This window comes from Acomys minous (assembly GCF_964271855.1).
Source record: "Acomys minous genome assembly, chromosome: 2".
NCBI classification, from domain to species: domain Eukaryota; kingdom Metazoa; phylum Chordata; class Mammalia; order Rodentia; family Muridae; genus Acomys; species Acomys minous.
In genome coordinates, this window is record NC_140484.1 from 136,993,150 (window position 1) to 137,015,315 (window position 22,166).

Below are 22,166 nucleotides of genomic sequence, written 5' to 3' on the forward strand. Positions count from 1 at the left end.
ATATGCACACACTCTGGGCATGGTGGCATGCATCTGTAATCTCAGCACTCTAGGAGGCAGAGGCAGGTAGATATCCCTGAGTTTGAGGCCAGCCTGATCTACAAAGTGAGTACAAGACAGCCAAGGCTACAAAGAGAAACCCTGTCTCAAAACAAGAAAGAAAGAAAGAAAAGAGAACACCCACGGATTAAGGTAATTCCTCAATTGAAGTTCTTTCTTCTAAATGTGTCAAGTTGAGAACTGAAGTTGAGAACTATGACAAAAAACATCCAAGAAGATGTGCAGGACTTGCTAGTAGAGAAACTCTCTTATTCAACATAATTGGTATCAAATCAGTGAATCTAAAAAGTTAGTTAAATGTGTAATCATAATAGGTAGGTAAATAAGACTTGAAATTTTTTTGGTTTTTTGTTTTTTGTTTTTCCAAGATAGGGTTTCTCTGTGTAGCCTTGGCTTTCCTGGACTCACTTTGTAGACCATGCTGGCCTTAAAACTCACAGAAATCTACCTGCCTCTGCCTCCCAAGTGCTGGAATTACAAGGGTGCACAACTGTGCCTGGCTCTACTTTATTTTATTCATCAATTTATTTACTTTACATCCCGGTTCCAGCTTCCCCTCCCTCTTCTCCTCCCAGCCCCTTCCTCTCCCCTCCCCTCCCTCTTCATCCTACAGTCCTCCCTTTCTCCTCAGAAAAGGGGAGGCTTCCCATAGAAATCAACCTACCTTGTCATATCATGTTGCAGCAGGACTAGGCATACCTTCTCCTATTGTGGCTAGACAAAGCAGCCCAGTTGAGGGGTGGGGGAGGGATCCAAAGGTAGACAACAGAGTCAGAAGCCAGCTGCTGTTCCTGCTGTTAGGGGTCCCACATGAAGACTGAGCTGCTCATCTCTTACACATGTGCAGAGAGCCTAGGTCCATCCCATGCATGCTCTTTGTTTGGCAGTTCAGTCTCTGTTGGCCCCTATGGGTCCAGGTTAGTTGATCCTGTAGGTCTTCTTGTGCTGTTCTTGACCTCTCTGACTCATTCAATCCTTCCTCCCACTCTTCCACAGGATTCCGCAAGCTCTGCCTAATGTTTGTCTGTGGGTCTCTGCATCTGTTTCCATCAGTTGCTGGGTGAAACTTGTCAGGTGACAGTTATTTTAGGACCTGTCTGCAGGTGTATCAGAATATTGTTGTATCAGGGGTGGGCTCTCTCTTAGAGCATAGGTGTCAAGTTGGGCCAGTCATGGATTAGCCTTTCCCTCAATTTCTGCTCCATCTTTACCTCTGTACCTCTTGTAGGCAGGATAAATTGTGGGTGGAAGGTTTTGTGGCTGGGTTGATGTCCCAGTCTCTCCATTGGAAGTCTTTTCTGGTCACAGGAGGTGGCCATTTCAGGGTCCATATCCCTGTTTGCTAAGAGTCTTAGCTAGGGTCACCCTCGTTGATTCCTGGGAGTCTCCATTATCCTAGCTTTCTAGATCGTTCCAGAGATGCCACACCACCACTGATTCCAGTTTTCTCCGCCCCCCCCACTAAATCCCTTCTGCTCCATCCCCTCATCACTCAGTTCCCTCCCTACCTCCACCCCCCCCCATGTCTATTCTATTTTCCCTATTCAGAGAGATTCAAGTGTTCCCTTCAGGCCCTCCTTGTTACTTAGCTTCATTGGGTCTGTGGACTGTAGCATGGTTATCCTGTACTTTAGAGCTAATATACACTTATAAATGACTACTTACCATGTTTGTCCTTCTGGTCTGGGTTACCTCACTCAGGATGATCTTTTCTAGTTCTGTCCATTTGCCTGCAAGGGTCTTGAGGTAGAACTATTCCAAATTTTCCGAGAAACCACCAAATTGATTCCCAAAGTGGTTGTACAAGTATGCACTCCCACCAGCAGTGGATGAGTGTTCCCCTTGCTCCACATCCTCACCAGCATGTGCTGTCACTTAGGTGTTTGATCTTAGCCATTCTGACGGATGTAAGATGGAATCTCAGAGTCATTTTGATTTTCATTTTCCTGATGACTAAGGACGTTGAATGCTTTTTTAAGTGTTTTTTTTGGGGGGGGTATGTTATTTGGTTTGTTGATGTCTAATTTTGAGTTCTTTATATGTGTTTTTAAATTTAATTGGACTATTTGGTTTGTTGAACACACACACACACACATACACACACACACCAATATCAACCCTATGCCAGGGCCTTGCGAAGGATTTGTGAAGATCTTTTCCCATTCTGGAGGCTGCTGTTTTGTCTTTTTGATGGTGTCCTTTGCCTTACGGAAGCTTTTCAGTTTCATGAGGTTCCATTTATTAATTGTTGATCTTAGAGCCTGAGTTGTTGGTGATCTGTACAGAAAATTGTCTCATGTGCCAAGGCATTAAAGGTATTTTCCATGTTCTCTGCTATTAGATTTAGTGTATCTGGTGTTAAGTTGAGGACTTTGATCCACTTGGACTTGAGTTTTGTGCAGGGTGACAGATGTGGATCTATTTGCATTCTTCTACCTGCAGACATCCAATTAGACCAGCACCATTTGTTGAAAATTCTTTTCCCCCCCCCATTGTATCGTTTTTTATTTCTTTGTTATAAATCAAGTGTCTATAGGTATATGGGTTTACTTCTGGGTCTTCAATTTGATTCCACTGTTCAACCAGTCAGCTTGTATGTCAATACTATGTGGCTTTTGTTACTATTGGTCTGTAGTACAGCTTGAGATCTGGGATGGTGATATTTCCAGAAGTTCTTTCATTGTACAGGGTTGTTTTAGCTCTCCTGGTTTTTTTTTCCACATGAAGTTGAGAATTACTCTTTCAAGGTCTATAAAAATTGTGTTTAAATTTTGATAGGAATTGCATTGAATCTGTAGATTGCTTTTGGTAAGATAGTCAGTTTTACTATGCTAATCCTACCAGTCCATGAGCATGGGAGATCTTTCCATCTTCTGATATCTTTTTCAATTTCTTTCTTCAAAGACTTGAAGTTCTTGTTATACTTGTCATACAAGCAAAAGTGCTTGCTTGGTTAGAGTTATACCAAGATATTTTTTATTATTTGTGGCTACTATGAAGGGTGTCGTTTAAATGAAGAGAGATTAAAGCAATTCCACTAAAATCAAGGACATGACAAGCTGTCCATATTCATTCCATATCTATTCAATATAGCACTTGAAGTTTTAGCTAGACAACTAAAGGAGGTCAGTGGGGGGAAAGGAAGAAGTCAAAGTACCACTATTCACAGATGATATAATAGTATACATAAGTGACCCTAAAAACTCTACCAGGGAACTCCTACAGCTGAGAAACACCTTCAACAAAGTGACTGGATACAAAATTAAGTTGAAAAATGTATAGCTCTCCCTTATAGAAATGATAAATGGGAGAAGAAATAAATTAGGACTTGAGATTTATATTTTAGTGAAAGCATATGCACATCTACTTGCTAACATTTTGTTCTAAGAACAAGAGCTTTTTATCAGCTCACCTTTTCCAAAGTCTTCTACGATTTCTATAGAAACAGCAACTCTTTTTGTTTGTTTATTTGTTTTGAGACAGGGTTTCTCCATCTAGCCTTGGCTCTCTGGGACTCACTTTGTAGACCAGGCTGGCCTTGAACTCACAGAGCTCTGCCTGCCTCTGCCTCTCAGAAGTTCTGGGATTAAAGCTGCATGCCATCACACCCAGCTCAAAACAGCAACGCTTTTCTCACACACATTCCAGCAGTTACCACTTTGTTAGATTATATTATTTAATGAAAATCGTTGCATAACTCATACAAATGGGTTTTCAAATACAAATAGGTTTTAAAGTATACTCATCTAACTTGCATTTAATCAGGCATATGATTTAAGTTGGAGCAAAACTGTTAGAATCTTCTAAAAGAATTAGCTTGAGACTTATGAGGTTCTATTGGAGTTTGATTATTAGATAGTACCATAGTAGTAGTTTGAATTATGCAATGCCTCCCACATGCTCACGTAAATTGTGAGTTTGATTGCCAGCTGACAGGCTTTTAGGAAGTTATTGGATCCTAAGGGTTTAATCTTCTGATGGATTTAGGGTTCAGTGGCATTGTTGGGTGGTAGAACACAGATGGGTCCTAATTGAGGAAGTTTACTGGAAATGTGTCCTTGTGAGCCACACCTTGCTTTGCCTCTTCCCGTTTTCCTTTTTCTCTGTCTCCTGACTACCATGATGTAAGCTGCTGAGCTTACCCTCCCCACAATGACTGGCAAAATCTCGGAGATTATGAACTAAAAGAAATCTCTCCCCCCTTCACTGGGGGAATTGCCAGGCAATTCGTCATAGCAACAAAACTTTATACAGTCAGTATATCCACCTTATAGAGGACCTTCCAACCCACTGACTCTAGAGCCCAAAGACTACTTGGAACAGGAAATAGATGTAGGAAGTTAGAGAAGTCAGATTCATGCAAAAGAATTTATTCATTAACATTTAAATCACAGAACATATTTGGTTTTGTTTGCTTGTTTGTTTTGGTTTTTAGTTTTTTAAGACAGGGTTTCCCTATGTAGCCGTGGCTGTCCTGGACTCGCTTTGTAGACCAAGCTGGCCTCAAACTCACAGAGATCCACCTGCCTTTGCCTCTCTGAGTGCTAGGATTAAAGGGGTGCACCACCACAACCAACTGAGAATATTTGTTATAGGGAAGTGATAAGTCAGATTTTAGTTTAATCCAAAGAGTTGAAAGGCAAAGAATAGAGACTTGGAGACAACTGGTGTGACTCAAGTGAAAAATAAGGGGCTTACACTAGGATGGTAGCAGTGGAGAATGAGAAAAATAGATATATTTGGGCTACTTATGAATCTCTCTGGGCAAATGTATGGCTGGTGCAAATTTGTCTAGAAGGAGGATATGGCTTTTCTTTTTTTCTTTCTTCTTTCTTTTAGGTTCCTTTTGAGGCAGGGCTTCTCTGTGTAGACCAAGCTGGCCTCCAACTCACAGAGATCCACCTGCCTTTGTCTCCCCAGTGCTGGCATTAAAGGCGTGCACCACCATACCCAGCCCTAGTATTTAGCTTTTCTATTATAATAGGAATCCATGTATAGTATTTGGTTTGGAATACCTTTCTTATCTGCTTTTACAGTGATTTCTTGTTCCCATCTCTATTTAGAGCTAATCATTTTTTTCACAGTCCACAGAGGCTTTTTATTTATGTTTTACATCTCTAGAAGAAGAATCCCAGAATTTTCCGTCCCATGTGTCTTCATCTTGCTTCTTCATGGTCCATGATGCCAGCTGAGGTTGTCAGTACAATGAAGCCAAACTGAGCATGCTTCCTCATCACAGCTAGGAATCAGATGATGACTTTGGAGCGGGGCCTGATGAGGACCTGGCGTTTGCCCCTCTTCTCAGCTTTGTTGATGCTCTTCAGAGCATCCGCCAGGACATTCATATGCACCATGGTGACAGCGCAGAAAGATGGCGGAAAGATAGAGCTAATCAGTGTTGACCGAAACTTATTTATCTGTAGTTAATACTTAGACCATGATTCAATGGACATTCTTTTCCCACTTCTGACATAAGCACGTTGTATGCTGATCTTTTGCTCTTGTTTGACCCTGGTTCCAATCTTTGTCAGTCTGATTCTCTTTGTTCTGTCCCACTTTCCTGTATTGCCCTTAGGTTCATCTGCTACTAAAGTCATTTTTAAAACTATTGGAGTACAAACTATGGGTAGTTTTGTTCTTGGGCCATCTCTTAAGTGTCACTTCAGGTACCAAGTGGACTCTTCGAATCTTCACTTGAGTTCACAGTCCTCAGTCTACTTTCTGTCCATCTTTCCCCCTGGCCCCAACTTACACAGAGTACTGTTGGCTTGACATTTCTCCCTATGGGGTTTTCTCCTTTCTCTATAGTAGGCTTCTGTATCAGCTCTGGGTGCAGTCATCGAGGACACATTTTATGGTGGCTATGCACTGTGAAACCAGTGACTTCACTCATCTGGATGGGCCCAGGACGATGGAACCTTATGTATCTAACTTACCTTAGGAAGCTATGCTCTTGTAGGGTGACACTATTAACCATTCACTCTCCCCTTTCGATTCTTAGCACAATAAGAATAATTCATATATGAAAAGCATAGTTCAAGCCAGGCAGTAGTGGTGCACACCTTTAACCCCAGCACTCAGGAAGCAGAGGCAGATCTCTGTGAGTTTGAAGCTAGCCTGGGCTACAGAGTGAGTTCTGGGACAGCCAAGGCTACATGGAGAGACCCTGTCTTGTAAAACAAAAAAAACAAACAAACAGAATAACAGGACCTAGCAGGAGAAATCAGCTGGTTTAGAGTCTGCCCACAGTGCCTGTCTACAGTCTCAGTTTTGTACCATATCAATTCTATGGGCTGATGAAGTCTTTGAAGATAGGAAAAGTATTGAGGTAATTTCACCACCACCCCCACCCCCGCCCGCTGCCCCTGTGCCAGAGGCCAAGATGTGCCCTTCCCTGCCCCAGCGCCTAACCTTGACTCACATAGAATGATACCAGATTCGCTAAACTTTTGACAGTGCATCTTTTTCTGCCTTAGACTACAGCAGCCTGCAAAATGCCATCCAGAACAGTCTCCAGGCACTATTCAAGATCTTAGCCATCCAAAAATCAGGAGAGTTGCATAAGACAGCTTTGGAGTGGGTGACTATGATGTATGGCCTGGGTGAGTACAGGCCTCTAAGTGGGTGGACGGGTGGAACCTGATGAAGATTAGCCTAGAAAGTGACAGGTGGACGTTGAATAGAACGTGTGGAAGACAGAGTAAGGACTTGCCAGGCTCCTCCTTGGTTCAATGTGACCAGGCCTTTGTTTCTAGTGACTGCTTCACTTCCTCTCATAAGGTCTATGGGTTCTGCTGTGCAGTATATTTCTGTTGGGCTAGTGGATCACTGGAGAGGTCAGGCATATCCTAGACCCCCCCCCCTTGAAGGTGTCAGGGCCCTAGAATCTCACATATCTACTTCTGACTGCTTACACAGGTGCCCTGCTGGAGGTGTGGGTGGCTTTCCAGCAGAAGTGGATTTTTCTGAATAAAGTTCTCCATGAGATGAAGATCCAGTTTCCTAGTGCTGAGATGGTAGGAGGCAGGGTGGGCAAGAGCTCCTGAGCATCAGAGCCCTGGATGGAAATGTGGAGCCGGCCCGTGACACTCACTCACCATCTTTCTTACCACAGAACGCCCGTTTCAAGGTCATGGATGATCAGTATCGGACGCTAATGCGCATCTCTGTAGCTGACCCAATGGTTCTGTCACTTATAGTGCCCAACGCCAAGAGGAGCCCATACTTCCAAGGCCACCATCTACAGCAACTCCTGAAAGCAGGATCCACGGAGCTGGAGGCCATCATCATGGCTTTGGAGGATGTCCTCTATGGAGTATGTGCCCACTTCCCCCGCCTTTTCTTCCTCAGTGACAGTGAACTGGTGGCCCTGCTGGCTGCCCCTCTAGAGACCTGTGATGCCCAGCCATGGGCACAGCGCTGCTTTCCTCAAGTTAAAGCTGTGAGATTCAAGACCAACCCAATTGATGAGAAGACCACTAATAACCAGGATTCAAGATCAAGTACAGAGGCTTTTGTGGATACGGTTGCTGTGCTAGGGCCATGTGGAGAGAAAGTGAAGCTTCAGGGGCCCCTCCCTCTACATCCAGATCTTCCAAAGTGGCTAGCCTCTTTGGAGAAGTGTCTGCGTTTTGTAATAGTGAACCTGCTGCAGGGCTGTGTGGCCACCCGCCTTGCTCGAGGCCCTTCCCTAGTTAAAGCACTGAAGACAATGCCTCAGCAAAAACAGGTGCCCATGCAACTACATGTCCAGCACTGGCTAGATGCAATCCAGGTTTTTCCATGGCAGTGCATACTGGTGGCAGAGCAGATAGTGTGGCGGGCTGAGATGGAGGAGGCTCTGCTTGAGTCGGGGACCATGCACATGACTTCCATCCACGTACACAAGCTTGAGGTACTGGTGCAATTTATACAAGCTCAGAGGAACTCCCAGGGTGAGCAACCTCTGCCTTCTGTTCGCCAGACAAGACTATTCAGTGCCCTGTTGGTCATGGCAATGACTCACAGGGATATAGCACAACTCCTGGAGAAGAACAAGGTCAGCAACCTGACAGACTTCCACTGGGCCCGCCAACTGAAGTATCACCTGGGCTCATCTCACCTGAACCTCAAAAATCCCCTGCAGTGTCTTAAGACTACTGCATCTACTGAGCCCTCTGTGTCACCAGCTGCATGCTGGGTAGATGTGCTGGGCCGGTCCTTCATATACAATTATGAGTACCTGGGGCCCAAACAGGGGCCTCTCCCAAGCCTGATGCATGAGCGGCAAGTGTTGGTTCTCTTACTGGCCCTGGAGGAAGTGGCCTGTGGGACCCTAGTGGGCCGGGATGGTTTGGGCAAGACAGAAACTGTGAGTAGCCTAGCATGGGCCCTGGGCCGCCAGCTGGTAATGATGCCCTGCTTGCCCCAGATAGAGTTCCGGTGTCTGAGCAATTACCTGAATGGTGCCCTTCAGAGTGGAGCCTGGCTGCTGTTGGAGGACGCTCACCACCTGCCTCCTACCTTGCTCTCTGCCCTGGGCCAGCGTCTGGATGAACTGCACCATCTTTATGCTCCACTGTACCAGAAAGCCTCTAAAAACATAAGTACCATAAACCCTACTAGCCCCCCATTCCTTGGTGCTGGTTTCTTTGAGAAGCATCATGTGTCTGTGTGTCTTGGCTATGGCTGTTTCCTGACATTCCATGCCCTGAGTCCTGATATACCTGCTAATCTACACCTGCTAATGCGTCCTGTGGCATTGTCACTACCTGACCTGCAGCGAGTGGCAGAGCTGAACCTGCTGGGAGCAGGGGTGCGGGATGCCTCCCGCATGGCTACTCGCCTATCCAAATTATTCTCCCTAGAGCGTGAGCTGGTGTCTGGGACTTTGCCCTGCCGCTTGCCACTGCTCAAACAGATCCTAGAAGACACCATACAGACACTAAATGTACCTGAGGAAGAAAACAAGTCTCAGACGCCCCACAACCTAGCTTCCCCTGAGGAGGCTGCCCTACTGCGTGCCCTGTTGCACTCACCACTGTTCAGCATTCTTGATGGATTCCGCCTGCAAAAGCTCCGAGAGCTGCTCTGTGGGATTTTCCCTAATGCTAGCCATGTGATGGCAGAGCCTATGACTCATAGACTGATGAAGTCAGTTGTGGTGGAAGAACTCCAGCAAGTAGGCCTGCTTCCCACCCCTAACACACTGATGTTTCTGGAGCACCTCAGTCAGGCCCTGAGGCGGGCCTCTGGCATTTTGCTCCTGGGCCCTGCAGGCAGTGGCAAGAGTACTTGCTGGAAGAGCTTATTTAAGATTCAGAATCGACTGGCAGCCATGGAACAAACTTCAAACCAGGGCTTCCAATTTGTGGAAATTGTCCACCTATATCCTAGTGTTCTCAGCTCTCAAGAATTCCTAGGGTGGTCAGAAGGTCCCTCCTGGCACTATGGCATCTTTCCCAAGCTCCTTCATGCTGCCCCTCATGGTAAGAGTGTGGTCTCAGAAGGGCAGTCAGAAGAATTCAAGGGGATCCAACAGTGGATCGTATGCGATGGTGCCCCTAGCCCTGCGTGGTTAGACTCTATCACTTTCTTCCTGAGTGACCCTCCCCAGCTGAGTCTCCCAAATGGTCAACAGATAGCACGACCCCTGAACACCTTTCTCTTGATGGAGGTAGCAGAGGCGGCAGGCATCTCTCCTACGGTGGTAGGCCGGTGTGCTCTAGTCTGGTGTTGTGGGGAACAGACTTGGCAGTGCATTCTTAATGTGTTGATGGCATCTCTGCCCAATGAATACCACCTTCAGCAAGAGACAGTCATTGGGCTCAACCATTTAGCTGAAGTGCTGGTGCCGGCAGTGTTACGGTTCCTGACCCGTGTAGGTGCCAGTTGTGTACTACAGGTACATGGGCATCAGGCTGCTTGCCCAGGTGTGGCAGAAGTCACCAGCCTGGCCCGCATCTTGCGTGCTCTACTCGACCCCCATCTACGCTTATATGAGGAAGAGAAGCCACACACTCAAGGTAGGAAGGGTAGAAAGGTTGGCTTTTGAGAGAGAGCTGGGATGTTAAGGGTAACTGGGTTACCTCTGAGCCACAATCATAGTTTCTTGGTGAAGCTGGTCCAGGGAACTCAAAAGTGAAGAGAAGTAATGTAGCCAACCTGTTTTCCCTTCCATCTTCTTTTTCTATGTGAATTCCTATTCTGACCATGGGGACCATTGCAGAGGACTTTGGTGGCAGCGAACTTGAGACCCAGAACTTCAAATCTTCAAAAAGCAGGGCCCAGTCTGTCAGTGACGATGTGAATAAGAAGCAGAGGAGACATTTGCTGGCTATCAGCAGCTTTCTCTTTGCCACAATCTGGGGCTTTGGAGCCCACCTTCCCTCCAGGTACCACAAGAGTGGGAGGCATGGTGTACAGAGAGCTGAGGTAGACTAGACTTTGGGAATTAAAAATAGGAAATTACAGCGGGGAGATGGTAGATGTCATAGATGGAACTTTTATGACTGTCCGACTTGTACCTGCATGTCCCCTGAGCAGGCACTGGCTTCTCTTTGATAACTTCATGAGGAATTCTATTAGTTCCCTGCCCAACTACCCTGAGCTACCTCCTTCAGCCTTGGTGTTTGATCTACATGTGAACCTTGAAGATGGGACACTGGTCCCCTTCTCTGGCCAGTACCTTAGCAGCCATGTCAAAGGAAGTCTGGGAACTTTCCAGCCATCTTCCCAGGTATGAAGACAGTGAGGAAGTGGTTTGGGTTAAGGCTTAAGGAGCTATTGTAGAGGGTAGCCAGTATTTGAGGTCCTCCCAAGGTCCACCTATTCCCATACTCTGATATTTCCACAATTACAGGAACACACAACCTGATTTTTAAGTTCAGCTTCAAGACAAGTTCCTTAGACCTGAATTTTTGGCTTGACTGCTGTCCGATCTAAAGCTGCCACACTAAGCCCTGCTTCTATCCTGCAGACAGAACGGCTTTTGTATGTGGTAGACCTGCTTCTAGCAAATGGACATCCAGTGCTGCTTGCTGGAGAGATAGCATCAGGAAAGACAGCTTTTGTGGAGATGCTGGTGGAGCCCAACCACCCTTCCATCCACAGCCCCATTCACTCGGCATTAAGTTCTACCCACCTGCGTCACCTGCTGAGCAGAGGGGTCCATGGCCAAACACAAGCCAGCTCATATCCTGGGTATCATCAGGACTCCAGAGGCTCTCTACTTTTCCTGCTGGAAGATCTGCACCTGGCTGCTTCTGGTGAGGAGCTTGGAGGAGGAAATGAAGGAAAAGCTACTGTCATCTCATACTAAACCTATGGCAGTATTCATTGATTCAAACATATGCCTACAGATCAAACTAAAGTCGTTTCTTATACATGTTCTCTGAGCAGTCACGTCTACTCTCAAAGCTTCACTGACTATCTCTGATGGGACCGATGAGCTATCAAACATCTCTCTTAAACACAGACCTACTTATCCAACTGCTACACATCTCTACCCTTGGTATCTCCTTGCCTCCTCAGATCCAGTACTGGTCTCATCATACCTTCCCAAATTGCTCCTGTGTCTCTGAATAACAGACACCACAGTCCAAACAGTTAATTAAGCTATAACTTTTTAATTAAAAAAAAAAACAGTGTGTGTGTGTGTGTGTGTGTGTGTGTGTGTGTGTGTGTGTGTGCGCGCGCGCACGCGCGCCAATGCCACGTATGGAGTTGAGAGGAGAAACTTGAGTCCCCTCCTCCAATGGGGGATGAGGCATGGCCCAGGGATTGAACTCAGGGCAGCAGGCTTGGTTCCAAGTGTCCTTACCCACTAAGCCATCTCACTGGCCCCCAAGACAGGGCTCTTGTTGATGTCTCTTCCTTTTTGACTAATGTCTAGTCCAATGTCTATCAATTCTGTCTCCTAAATATCATGTGAATCTTTGCACACACTTCTTGGACTAGAGATAGACAATACCTGGAACATTGACAAATCCAATGTAAATAAAGCCCATTGTAGCCAGATATTCTCTGACTTCTACACTCTGTTCTCACTGGACTCATGGGACATTACATAGGGATGCTGTCCTCTGTGCCCTTGCCTTGACCTATCTGGCAAAAATCCTATTTGTTGTTTCCAAATCATCAAAGACAATAGAACCCTAAAGAAGCCTAAGCTCCCAGGCTGGGTTAAATATCATCCTAAGCATGTATGGATAACAGCCTGATTTTATGATTGCACACATGATGAGCTACATGAGGGCATGAATCCTTCCCATTCATTCTGGTAGATAGAACAGGAGCTAAGTGCTCAATAAGTATTTGTAGAAGAAGAGATAACGAAAGAAAGGAGGGAAGTGACTAAAACTTGGGGATACTGATGTTTACATTTCCAAAGTATGCTACCTCCAGATGACAAGTTCTACATATGGTATGAGAATAAGCAGAACTAAGTTTAAATAGAAGTTGTGGGAGTCAAGGAAGTCAGTGAGCTGAAATACTGGACGGCTGCTCAGATCATATATTAAAGTCTGTTATGGTATATAGAAAGCTTGAACCAGGTGTATTAATACTTTCAAAAACTGAAAGGCAAAAATGTATTGAGTACTATGTCTTACATGCATTATGGTATCCTTAATGTTTATAAAAGCATGGGAAGATGGAGATTCTTTTTTATTTAATTACTTATTTTTATGTGTAGGAGTGAATATGTATATGTACCATATGCATGCCTGGTGCCCATAAAAGTTAGAAAAGGGCACCAGATACTCTGAAACTAGTGTTACGGACTATTGTGAGCTGGTATGTAAATGTTGGAAATACAGCCTTGATCCTCTGGAAGAGCAGCCAGTGGCTCAGTGGTTAAGAGCTCTTGCTGCTCTTACAGAGGACCTGAGTTCAGTTCTCAGCACCCAAATTGGGTAGCTCACAACTACCTGTAACTACAACTCCAGGAGAAATGATGTCCTCTTCTGACTTCTGTGGGATAACCATACCACACACAGATACACACACACACACACACACACACACACACACACACACACACACACACACAGTCACAGATACATGCAGAGTCATACACACACACATATACACACAGAGTCACAGACAGACACCATAGACACAGGCGTGCATGTGCACGCACACACACACACACACACACACACACACACACACACACACACACACACAAAACAAATCTCAGAAACAGGCAACATAAATTTTATATATTGTTTTAAATACCCTAGCTATGAAGTATCAGAATTAATATTAAAATCCAACTCTATTGAAGCCAGGTGTAGTAAGATTGATGAATATATTGCAGCTAAGAAAAGACTTAAGTAGGAGGATTAAAAGCATTGCAAACAACACGAAGAATGCTAGAACTCCTGGTTTGAAAAAGTGTCTCTGAGTGATAGTCACCAAAACATTTCCTACAAAATTTAAAGAATTACTGCATGTTTAAAAAGAAAGGGGGAGGGCTGGAGAGATGGCTAGGCTGGAGAGATGGCTCAGAGGTTAAGAGCACTGACTGCTCTTCCAGAGGTCCTGAGTTCAATTCCCAGCAACCACATGGTGACTCACAACCATCTATAATGTAACCTGATGCCCTCTTCTGACCTGCAGATGTACATGTCAACCACTGTATAAATAATCAATAAATAAATCTTAAAAAAAAAAAAGAAAAGGGGAAGGAAGGAAGAAAAAGAAAAATATGATTTGATTTGCTGTCAAAAAGAAACAATAAGCCAAGAATGGTGCCGCATACCTTTAATTGCAGCACTCGGGAGGCAGAGGCAGGCAGATCTCTGAATTTGAGACCAGCCTGGCCTACAGAGTGAGTTTCAGGACAACCAGGGATACAGAGAAAAACCCTGTCTCACCCTCTTCCAAAAAGCTAGGTAAGGTGGTGTACCCCTATAATGCCAACATTCTGGGAGGCAGAAGCAGACAGATCTCTGTGAGTTCAAGGCCAGCCTGTTCTACAAAGTGAGTCCGGGACAGCCAAGGCTACACAGAGAAACCCTGTCTTGGAGGGGGGAAAAAAGGGGAAAAAATCCCATCACTTGGAGTTGGAGGCCAGCCTAAGTCTACAGAGTGAGTTCCAGGACAGTTAAAGCAAAACAGAGAAACTGTCTTAAAAACAAAACAAAATGAAGGAGAAAAAGGAGGATGAGGAGAAAGATGAAGAAGGGGAGGAGGAGAAGGAAGAGGAGGAGGGAGAAGGAAGAGGAGGAGGGGGAAGAAGAAGGAAGAAGAAGAAGAAGAAGAAGAAGAAGAAGAAGAAGAAGAAGAAGAAGAAGAAGAAAGAAATGGAGGCGGGGAAGGAGGGGGAGGAAGGAAGAGAAGGAGAAGGAAGAGGAGGAAGAGCAGGAGGAAAAGGAGAAAGAAGCAGTGATCTAGGCATGGCAGCACGTGCTTGTAATTGCAGGCAGCAGGAAGGTGAGGTTGGAAGACAGATCATGAAACCATCCTGGACTGCACAGTGAGGCTCTGCCCAAAGGAGGAAGAAAAGGGTGGAGGAAGAGGAGTTTAATGGAAACATGACATATATGTTAGATTTAGCAGCTAGATACTTTAAAGCAACTGTTAAAGTATTCAAGGGTCTGGAGAGATGGCTCAGCAGTTAAGATCACTTTTTGCTTTTCCAGGTGTGGTTCCTAGCACATACATGGCAGTTCACACCATCTGTAACTCCAGCTCCAGAGGGTCTGACACCTTTTCATTTTTGTGAATATCAGGCATGTATGTGGTGCAGGCAAAACATTCATACTCACAAAATAAATAAGTCCAAAAAGTATTCAAGGCTGCTTGAAAGATGACTCTGGTTAAGAGCATTAGTTTCTTTTTCAGAGGACCAGAGTTAATTCCCAGCACCCACATGGCAGCTCACAACCAATTGTAACTCCAGCTCTGGAGTATCTAATGCCCTCTTCTGGCCTCTGCTAGAGGCTGAACATACATCACACACACACACACACACACACACACACACACACACACACAGAGAGAGAGAGAGAGAGAGGGGGGGCGGTAAATAAAATCTTATAAGAAAAAGAATGTTAAATTACTTTGTTCAGCAGAGAGGTAGTGGTAACATGAAAAACCAGATGTGCAGACAAGAGTGAAAAGCATCAAAACTAATGACTATGTGCTTGCATATAAACGACTGTCATTTTCTTTCTGTACTTTCCTTAAAAGCTGGTAGTCAAAACAAATACAATGATGCTGTTAGTGGGGTCAAATGTAGGTAGAAATAAAAGTGGGGAGAAATAAGTTGTATTACCATATTGTTATTTTCTTGTATTTGCCTAAGCAAATAAACATTATTTGGAACAGCCAAAGACTGGACCTAGCCTCACCATGTTAATGGACCTACAAATTGTGTCATTTTCATAATGGAATATTGTATAATATATCAAATTACTGATAAACAAAAACATGTATGAAAGTCAAACGCAGGCTGAGTGAGAGGAAATAGATGTGGACAAGCAGCGGCCATAGGATTCTATCTATACGCAGTTCTTGAAGAGGCATAGTCGGCAGTGATAAACGTAAGTTCAGAGAGCAATGTCTGCATGGTGGTGGAATGCGAGTGACTATAGAGAGTCACAAAGGAATTTCTAGGACTGATAAAATCTAAATAGCACTTAAATGGAGGTTTACAGAGGTATCCACATTGTCAGAGAGAATAAACGTGTATATTTTGTTTTATGTAAATCACTTTTTTCTCTTTAATGGTTTTAGATTAGGATATAAAGTGATGGGTTTCATTATGGTATTTTTATGCACATGTGTCTCTATACTTTGTTCTAAACTCTTTTCCTACTTCCCTACTCATTCTTCTTGCCTCTGATAAATTACATCTTAAAGTCACTTAAGTTTTTATTTACTCGGGTGTGTGTGTGTGTGTGTGTGTGTGTGTGTGTGTACAGGTGCTTCAGTGCTTCATGGCATTATGTAAGGTCAAAGAACAACTTTCAGAAACTAGACCTTTCTTTCACTTTCTGAGGCTACAGGATCTCTTGCTCCAGTGCTGTGCTATGTACACCAGGCTAACTGGCTCATGGCTTCCCAGCAATCCTCCTATGCCTCCCATCTCACAGCAGGTGAGATTCCAAGGATTAAATTCTACCTGTCAGGCTTTCTTGGCTAGCATTCATACTGAATCATCTACCTCCCTACCCCTGTGCTTTGAGGCAGGTTCTCAAGTAGCCCAGGTTGGCCCTGAAACCACTATATAGCCAAAGGTAGCCTTGAACTTTTGGTCCTTCTGTCTCCACCTCCCACATGCTGGGATAATAGCTGTGTACCACCATGACTGGATCAATGCATAGGTGTGACATAACTGTGCATTCTCTAATGGAGATGCTTCGCACTTTCTAATTGTGATCTGGCCCAGTTTCCAACTATCTCAGGTTCCAAATCTTATTATAGTGTTCATCTCCTTCAGGCAATGAATAGGCAAGATCAAGGGGGGAGGAGAGAAAATCACTTCAGTTTTAGGAATATATGGAGAGAGAGAGAGAGAGAGAGAGAGAGAGAGAGAGAGAGAGAGAGAGAGAGAGAGAGAGAAGAGAGAGAGAGAAGAGAGAGAGAGCGCAACTTACTTGGAGGTTACCAAGTGCCAAAACATCAGGTGCACAAAATTCCTTCAGAACTCTGTGTGGTAGAGACAGAGTTAAGAGGCAGGATGGGACACGCTTTCATGGGGACTTGCATACATCCTCAGTGCTGGTTTTAATGTTTTACAGATTCAGAGAAGAGCTGCCAGCCAGTGCTGGAGACTCTGCGCCAAGCAATGGAAGGTACCATCTATGCCCACAATACTTTGGAATTACAGACTCTGCAGCCTACAGTCAACTTCCTTGCCACTGCTACAGTGCCAGGCTACTCTGAGCGCCCACTCTGTCCACGTCTCTTCCGACTCTTCACAGTGCTGGCCCTGGACAGCATCACCAAGGACACCCTTTTGAGCAGGCATGTACCTAGTATCCAAGCTTGGCTTGAGCGCTTCCCCACTTTGGAGCAGGAGCACACTCTGGCAAGAGCCCTCGTCAGGGCTTCAGTGGAGGCCTGGGAAGCTGTGTGCAACTGCTTCATGCCTTCGCCTCTCCATCCACACTATCGCTTTTCCCCACATTCTGTAAGCCACATTCTAGGAAGCCTGCAGCTGCTGCCTACCAGAATGGGCTCTCGAGGTTTTATAGATTATTTCCGTCACCAGGAGCACCTGCGCCGGGTATCCGGCTTGCGTGGAAGTCGCCTGACTATCATGATGTCTATACGCGTCATGGTGCGTCTTTGGTTGCATGAGGCACAAAGAACATTTTGCGACCGTCTGGACAGTGACAGGGAATGTTCCCACTGTGCTAAGCTGCTTCTAGAAGTAGCGCAGAATGTCTTCTGTGGTGGTCGAGAGTCTCAGCCCTTGGTCAAGGACTATGAGGAGGAGGTGGAGGACGAGAAAGTGCCCGAGGTAGAATCTGAAGGGGAAATAGCCCAGTGGGAGGACTTAAGCAACAGTGACAGCAGATCAGAGGATGAAGAGGACCCCTATGGCCTTCAAGCCACCCCAGGCTCCTTACTCAGTGAGAGCAGCCTAGCACCATTCCCCATAAAGCTGGTAAACAAGGAAAACACAGAAAGTGTAACTCAGGTGGCTGAGCAGGAGGAAGCTGTAAGGAATTCCAGTGGTAAGCTCCAGTCAGAGACATCCAAGAGTGAGTGGCAGACGGCACCCCAGAGGGACTTCATGTTACCCTTGTTGCTTCCGGTCCTATTGCTCTATCCCCAGGAGAAGCCCTCAGACCTGGTGTTCAGTCTGGAGCTTACAATTGGATCTAACTTTGACAGTCCCAACTTGTACTTGGAACGGCAGTGGGAAAACCTAGGAAAGCAGCTGGCTGCCTCAGCTGTTCGGCTGAAGTTGAACCCCCACCTTGCCCAATGCCACATGATAGTCCAGCATGTGGCCCGCCTGGTCCGAGTTCTGGCTAGGCCCCGGCAGCATAGCCTACTGCTCTCAGCATCTCGGGGGATTGGGCGCAATACAGCCATCATCCTGGCTTGTAGAATTTTTCAGGCTCGCTTCTTTCGTTTGCCATCTAAGTCAGAGGAAGCTATTTTCCAATGTCTTCGAGATGCCAGCTGGCATGCTGGTGTGTTAAACCAGCCAGTGGCTCTTCTGGTGCCTGAGGGTGTGAATGTTGCTATGTTTCACCGACTGCTGGCCCTGGCGACCTCAGGCAGCTTCCCTGACCAGTACACAGAAGCAGAGCTGGATCACCTTGAAGAGCATCTCCCCAAGGACAACCTTGTGGGCAGATACTTCAATAAGAGGGACGCAATATTTCACAGGTAAGGCCCGGAACCCCCCTCCCCTGTATTAGCTCTGCTTTTACTCTTTCCTGGCCAAAAAGACAAGAAAAAAAAAAGGTATAGGTTGGCATGAGGGTAAAGGTCAGGCTTGGAACAGGGGTTCAGGGGACGATGATAGCTGAGGCCTCCCTGACTTACAGGTTCTGTCAGCAAGTGTGTAGCAACCTCCACATGTTCTTCTTGCTGGGAGATGACCAAGCCCAAAAACAGCTGCCCTCTACCCTTCTCCTGAGGCTCCTACAATTGACCACTGCCAGTGTTGACCGCTATGAACCCTGGGACCAAGCTTCTCTGGTCAGGATTGCCCAGCACTACCTGGAGGATGTTGAGAGTCTCCCTCATGATGACGGTGAGACACTTTTCATATGTTCCTACCACTCACCCCAACCAACTGGTGATTTACTAACCAGGGCACTCTCTCTCTCTCAGTGTCTTCGTCTGATATCTCATGCTTGTTCTCATTCTCCTTGCTTTCTGACTGATTTTCTTTCTTTCTTTCTTTCTTTTCTTTTCTTTCTTTCTTTTTTTTTTTGAGACAGGGTTTCTTTGTACACCAGGCTGGCCTCGAACTCACAGTGATCCATCTGCTTCTGCCTCCTGCCTCCCGAGTGCTGGGATTAAAGGCATGCGCCACCACTGCCTGGCTTGATATTTTCTATTTTCCTACCTGAACAGAGAGAGCATCGTTTTCCGTTCTCATTCCTATCCAATGCTACAGGGTCAGACCAAAAACCATATCCATTGCAGGCTCCTTGAAGTGTCCAGATTTCAAGGCCTCAATTCCCAACATAGCCAAAACCATGGCTCTCATCCATCTTTCATCTGCCTGTTACCATCAGCATGTGTGCCCTGCGTTGCCACTTGTCACCCCCAAGATCTTTCTGGAATTGCTGGATACGTTTCTGCTGCTGAAGCAGCAGATGATTCTGCAGATGAGGATGAGGGCCCGGCGGTAAGTGGCCCCACCCTGCAGTCTGCTTCCTTCTGCCCTCTTGAGTCCATTCATTGTCATATTGTGTTTCTAGCTTCCACTCTGCCCTGAGGAGATTGAGGATGCTGGTTGAGAGGCACAGCACCCAGAGTAACCTGCTCACTGACTTGGAAAAGCAGCTAAAAGGCTCCTATAAAGTAAGAGGGAGAGGACCGCCATTCATGCAGTTGTGTTAAAGCAAAAGAACAAAGGTGGCCGGGGAAGAACCAACCTCTGGGATCCCTTGCTTCTTGTTTCTTTTAGTTTTCTTTTCTCTGGAGGATCTCTCTAATCCCTGCTGCCTCTTCCATTAGAGCCCAGGGCTCAATGTTTCCCACAATACAGGTCAGATTAGATTGACTTTTGCAATACAGAAATTTCCAGTGTCTGCCCCTAGATGCCTGTAGTGCCTTGACTCAGTTTGGTATGTCCTTGAGATCCCTGGGTTTCTTATCCTCTTCAGTGAACCTCATGACAGCCATCTGCTCTCTCTCTCTCTCTCTCTCTCTCTCTCTCTCTCTCTCTCTCTCTCTCTCTGCAAAACAAAGTGAATATATATATATGCGTATATATATATATTCACTTTGTTTTGCATCTTTCTTCAAAAAACAAAAGCACCAAATGTATAAGACTGTGGTGAACAACAAGAGCCTGTGATGAGCAATGAAGACAGCAAAGAAACAGAATCGTGCTTAAATGGCATGCTAGACATCAATGCCCGGAACTCCTTTAGTTAGCCTCTGCTGCTGGCTGTTTCCCAGAACCACTTCTATCTTCTTCCCTCCGTGTCTCCCAATGCTTGCGCCACTTGCTCATCAGCCTCCCTGTTCCCCACCTGTTACCCCAAATGCAGTTGCTTTCTGGCCTCAAACTCACGGAGATCCACCTGTCTCTGCTTCCCAAGGGCTGGGATTAAAGGCGTGCGCCACTACAGTGGGCTAGTGCCCCATCCTTTTTGTTTGTTTGTTTGTTTGTTTGTATTGTTTTTTGCTTTTTGTTTTTGAGATGGGGTTTCTCTGTGTAGCACTGGCTGCCCTGGACTCCCTTTGTAGACCATGCTGGCCCCGAACTCACAGCGATCTGTCTGTCTCTGTCTCCCAAGTGCTGGGATTTCAGGCATGTGTCACTGGGTAATCTATTCAACTTTGTAATCAGATTTAGGCCTTGCAGCTCCTCATACCTCTTCATATCAATGTGAGCAGGGCTATCTCCTTCTGTTACACGGTTCCATCATGTTGTGTGTAAATTATGGCCCATGGAGTCCACAAGACACTGGTGCCCTCTTCCCATCCTAGTCATCCCCTGAACTTAGGTTAGACCTCAAAACTCATGTGAGCTTTACAATGGGGAGTGGGAGTAGTAGGAAGTTCAAAGTAAACATGAATCTTCTTTCTCTTATATCCTAAAATCTAATGTCTTGCCTTGGGTCCTACATTTTCTCAAAATAATTAATATAATGAATTCTTGATCTGATTGATGAGTCCTCCTATTCCTTAATTCCTTACAGAAAGCTCCAAATACAGATAAGAGACATTCATAATCTCAGGGGTCTTTCTGTTATATCCCTTGGTCACTCACACAATGGTCCTAATAATACATTTTCCCACTCCAGTAAATGGTACTACTATTCCCTTAATCATCTAAGCCAAATCCCTAGAATCATTCTGGTCTCCTCAATTTTTCTCCTTTCTCATAGTCAATTAGTTCATATATTCATTGATATCACTAACAAAATTAATAAAAATCTACATATTTTTGCCCAGGCCCTCAACATTTATGTCTGTATTTGTATTTATATCTACTTGTAAATTGATGGATAGATAAAAAGATAGACACATCCCTTGCACAGGAAGCAGCTCTCCCTTTCTGACTTACTGATGAGAAAACAGAGATTCAAAGAGCCTAAGGGACTTGAGGAGGCAATTTCAGTTATCTGTATTTTGGCAGAGAAAGTTCAGACTCCTCTAAGATATACCAAGAATTTTTTCCAGAAAGGAGAGGAGAAGAGAGACAGGGAGGGCAGGAAAGGAGGGGGAAGAGGGGAAGGAGGAAGAGGAGGAGGAGGAGGTCTCTGTATATAACACAGCATTTATAGAATGAAGTGGATGTTCAAAAAATATTATTTGTAAATGTAATATAATGTAATGAAAAATGCAGTGCACCGAAGTTTTTACCTGAGGTAGGAAGTAGACAGGCATAGAGGGAGGTGGAGAGGAAGAGAATCTGAGTTGAAGCATCAACTTGAGTGAAGGCACAGAGCCTGGAGAACATACTCCACACTGCAGGAGTCAAGGGCAGGAATGGCTGAACAGTGTAGTGCTCAGGGTAAGAAAACAATGAAAACAATGAGCCCAGAAAGATGAGTAGCCAATAAGGCAAGTGTTAAGACAAAGGCAATGAGATTCAGTCAAAGAAAACCAATTAAGCTGTAGTGTGGTGAGTGACTGGAGGAAGGCACTGGGGACAGAAATCAAAGTATAAAAGTAGTGTGGATCAGGAGCGAGACTCTTGAGTGTCAAACATTCAGGAGATATAATGGAAAGATCTAGAAAACGAGCTAGTTTGAGGAAATAAGGAGAATGGAGGGAAGGGGAGCAACAAGATTTCCTCTGTGAGTAATCTGAGTGTATTCAGTCACAGTGTTTTTGTTTTGTTTTGTTTTTTGAAAAAAAGACACAGGGAGAGGAGTAAGATTACAAGGCAGCTCAGGAGGCATGAACACATTCATCTGGGAGAACAAAGAGTTGAAGGTCTCACAAGAGACTGAAGCAGAAGGATA

The 22,166-nt window shown here is 45.3% G+C and overlaps 1 protein-coding gene across 1 annotated transcript in view; it reads left to right on the forward strand.

The window, feature by feature from the left end:
• Window positions 1-22,166, forward strand: part of DNHD1 (dynein heavy chain domain 1) — a 64,578-nt gene that overhangs the window by 29,708 nt on the left and 12,704 nt on the right. The window contains exons 19-28 of the mRNA XM_084802113.1: window positions 6,537-6,662; window positions 6,979-7,076; window positions 7,175-10,064; window positions 10,268-10,433; window positions 10,585-10,777; window positions 11,018-11,306; window positions 16,791-18,396; window positions 18,558-18,766; window positions 19,165-19,369; window positions 19,443-19,545. Of these exons, the coding sequence (XP_084658239.1) occupies window positions 6,537-6,662; window positions 6,979-7,076; window positions 7,175-10,064; window positions 10,268-10,433; window positions 10,585-10,777; window positions 11,018-11,306; window positions 16,791-18,396; window positions 18,558-18,766; window positions 19,165-19,369; window positions 19,443-19,545 (5,885 nt within the window). The remainder of the gene's footprint in view (window positions 1-6,536; window positions 6,663-6,978; window positions 7,077-7,174; window positions 10,065-10,267; window positions 10,434-10,584; window positions 10,778-11,017; window positions 11,307-16,790; window positions 18,397-18,557; window positions 18,767-19,164; window positions 19,370-19,442; window positions 19,546-22,166) is intronic.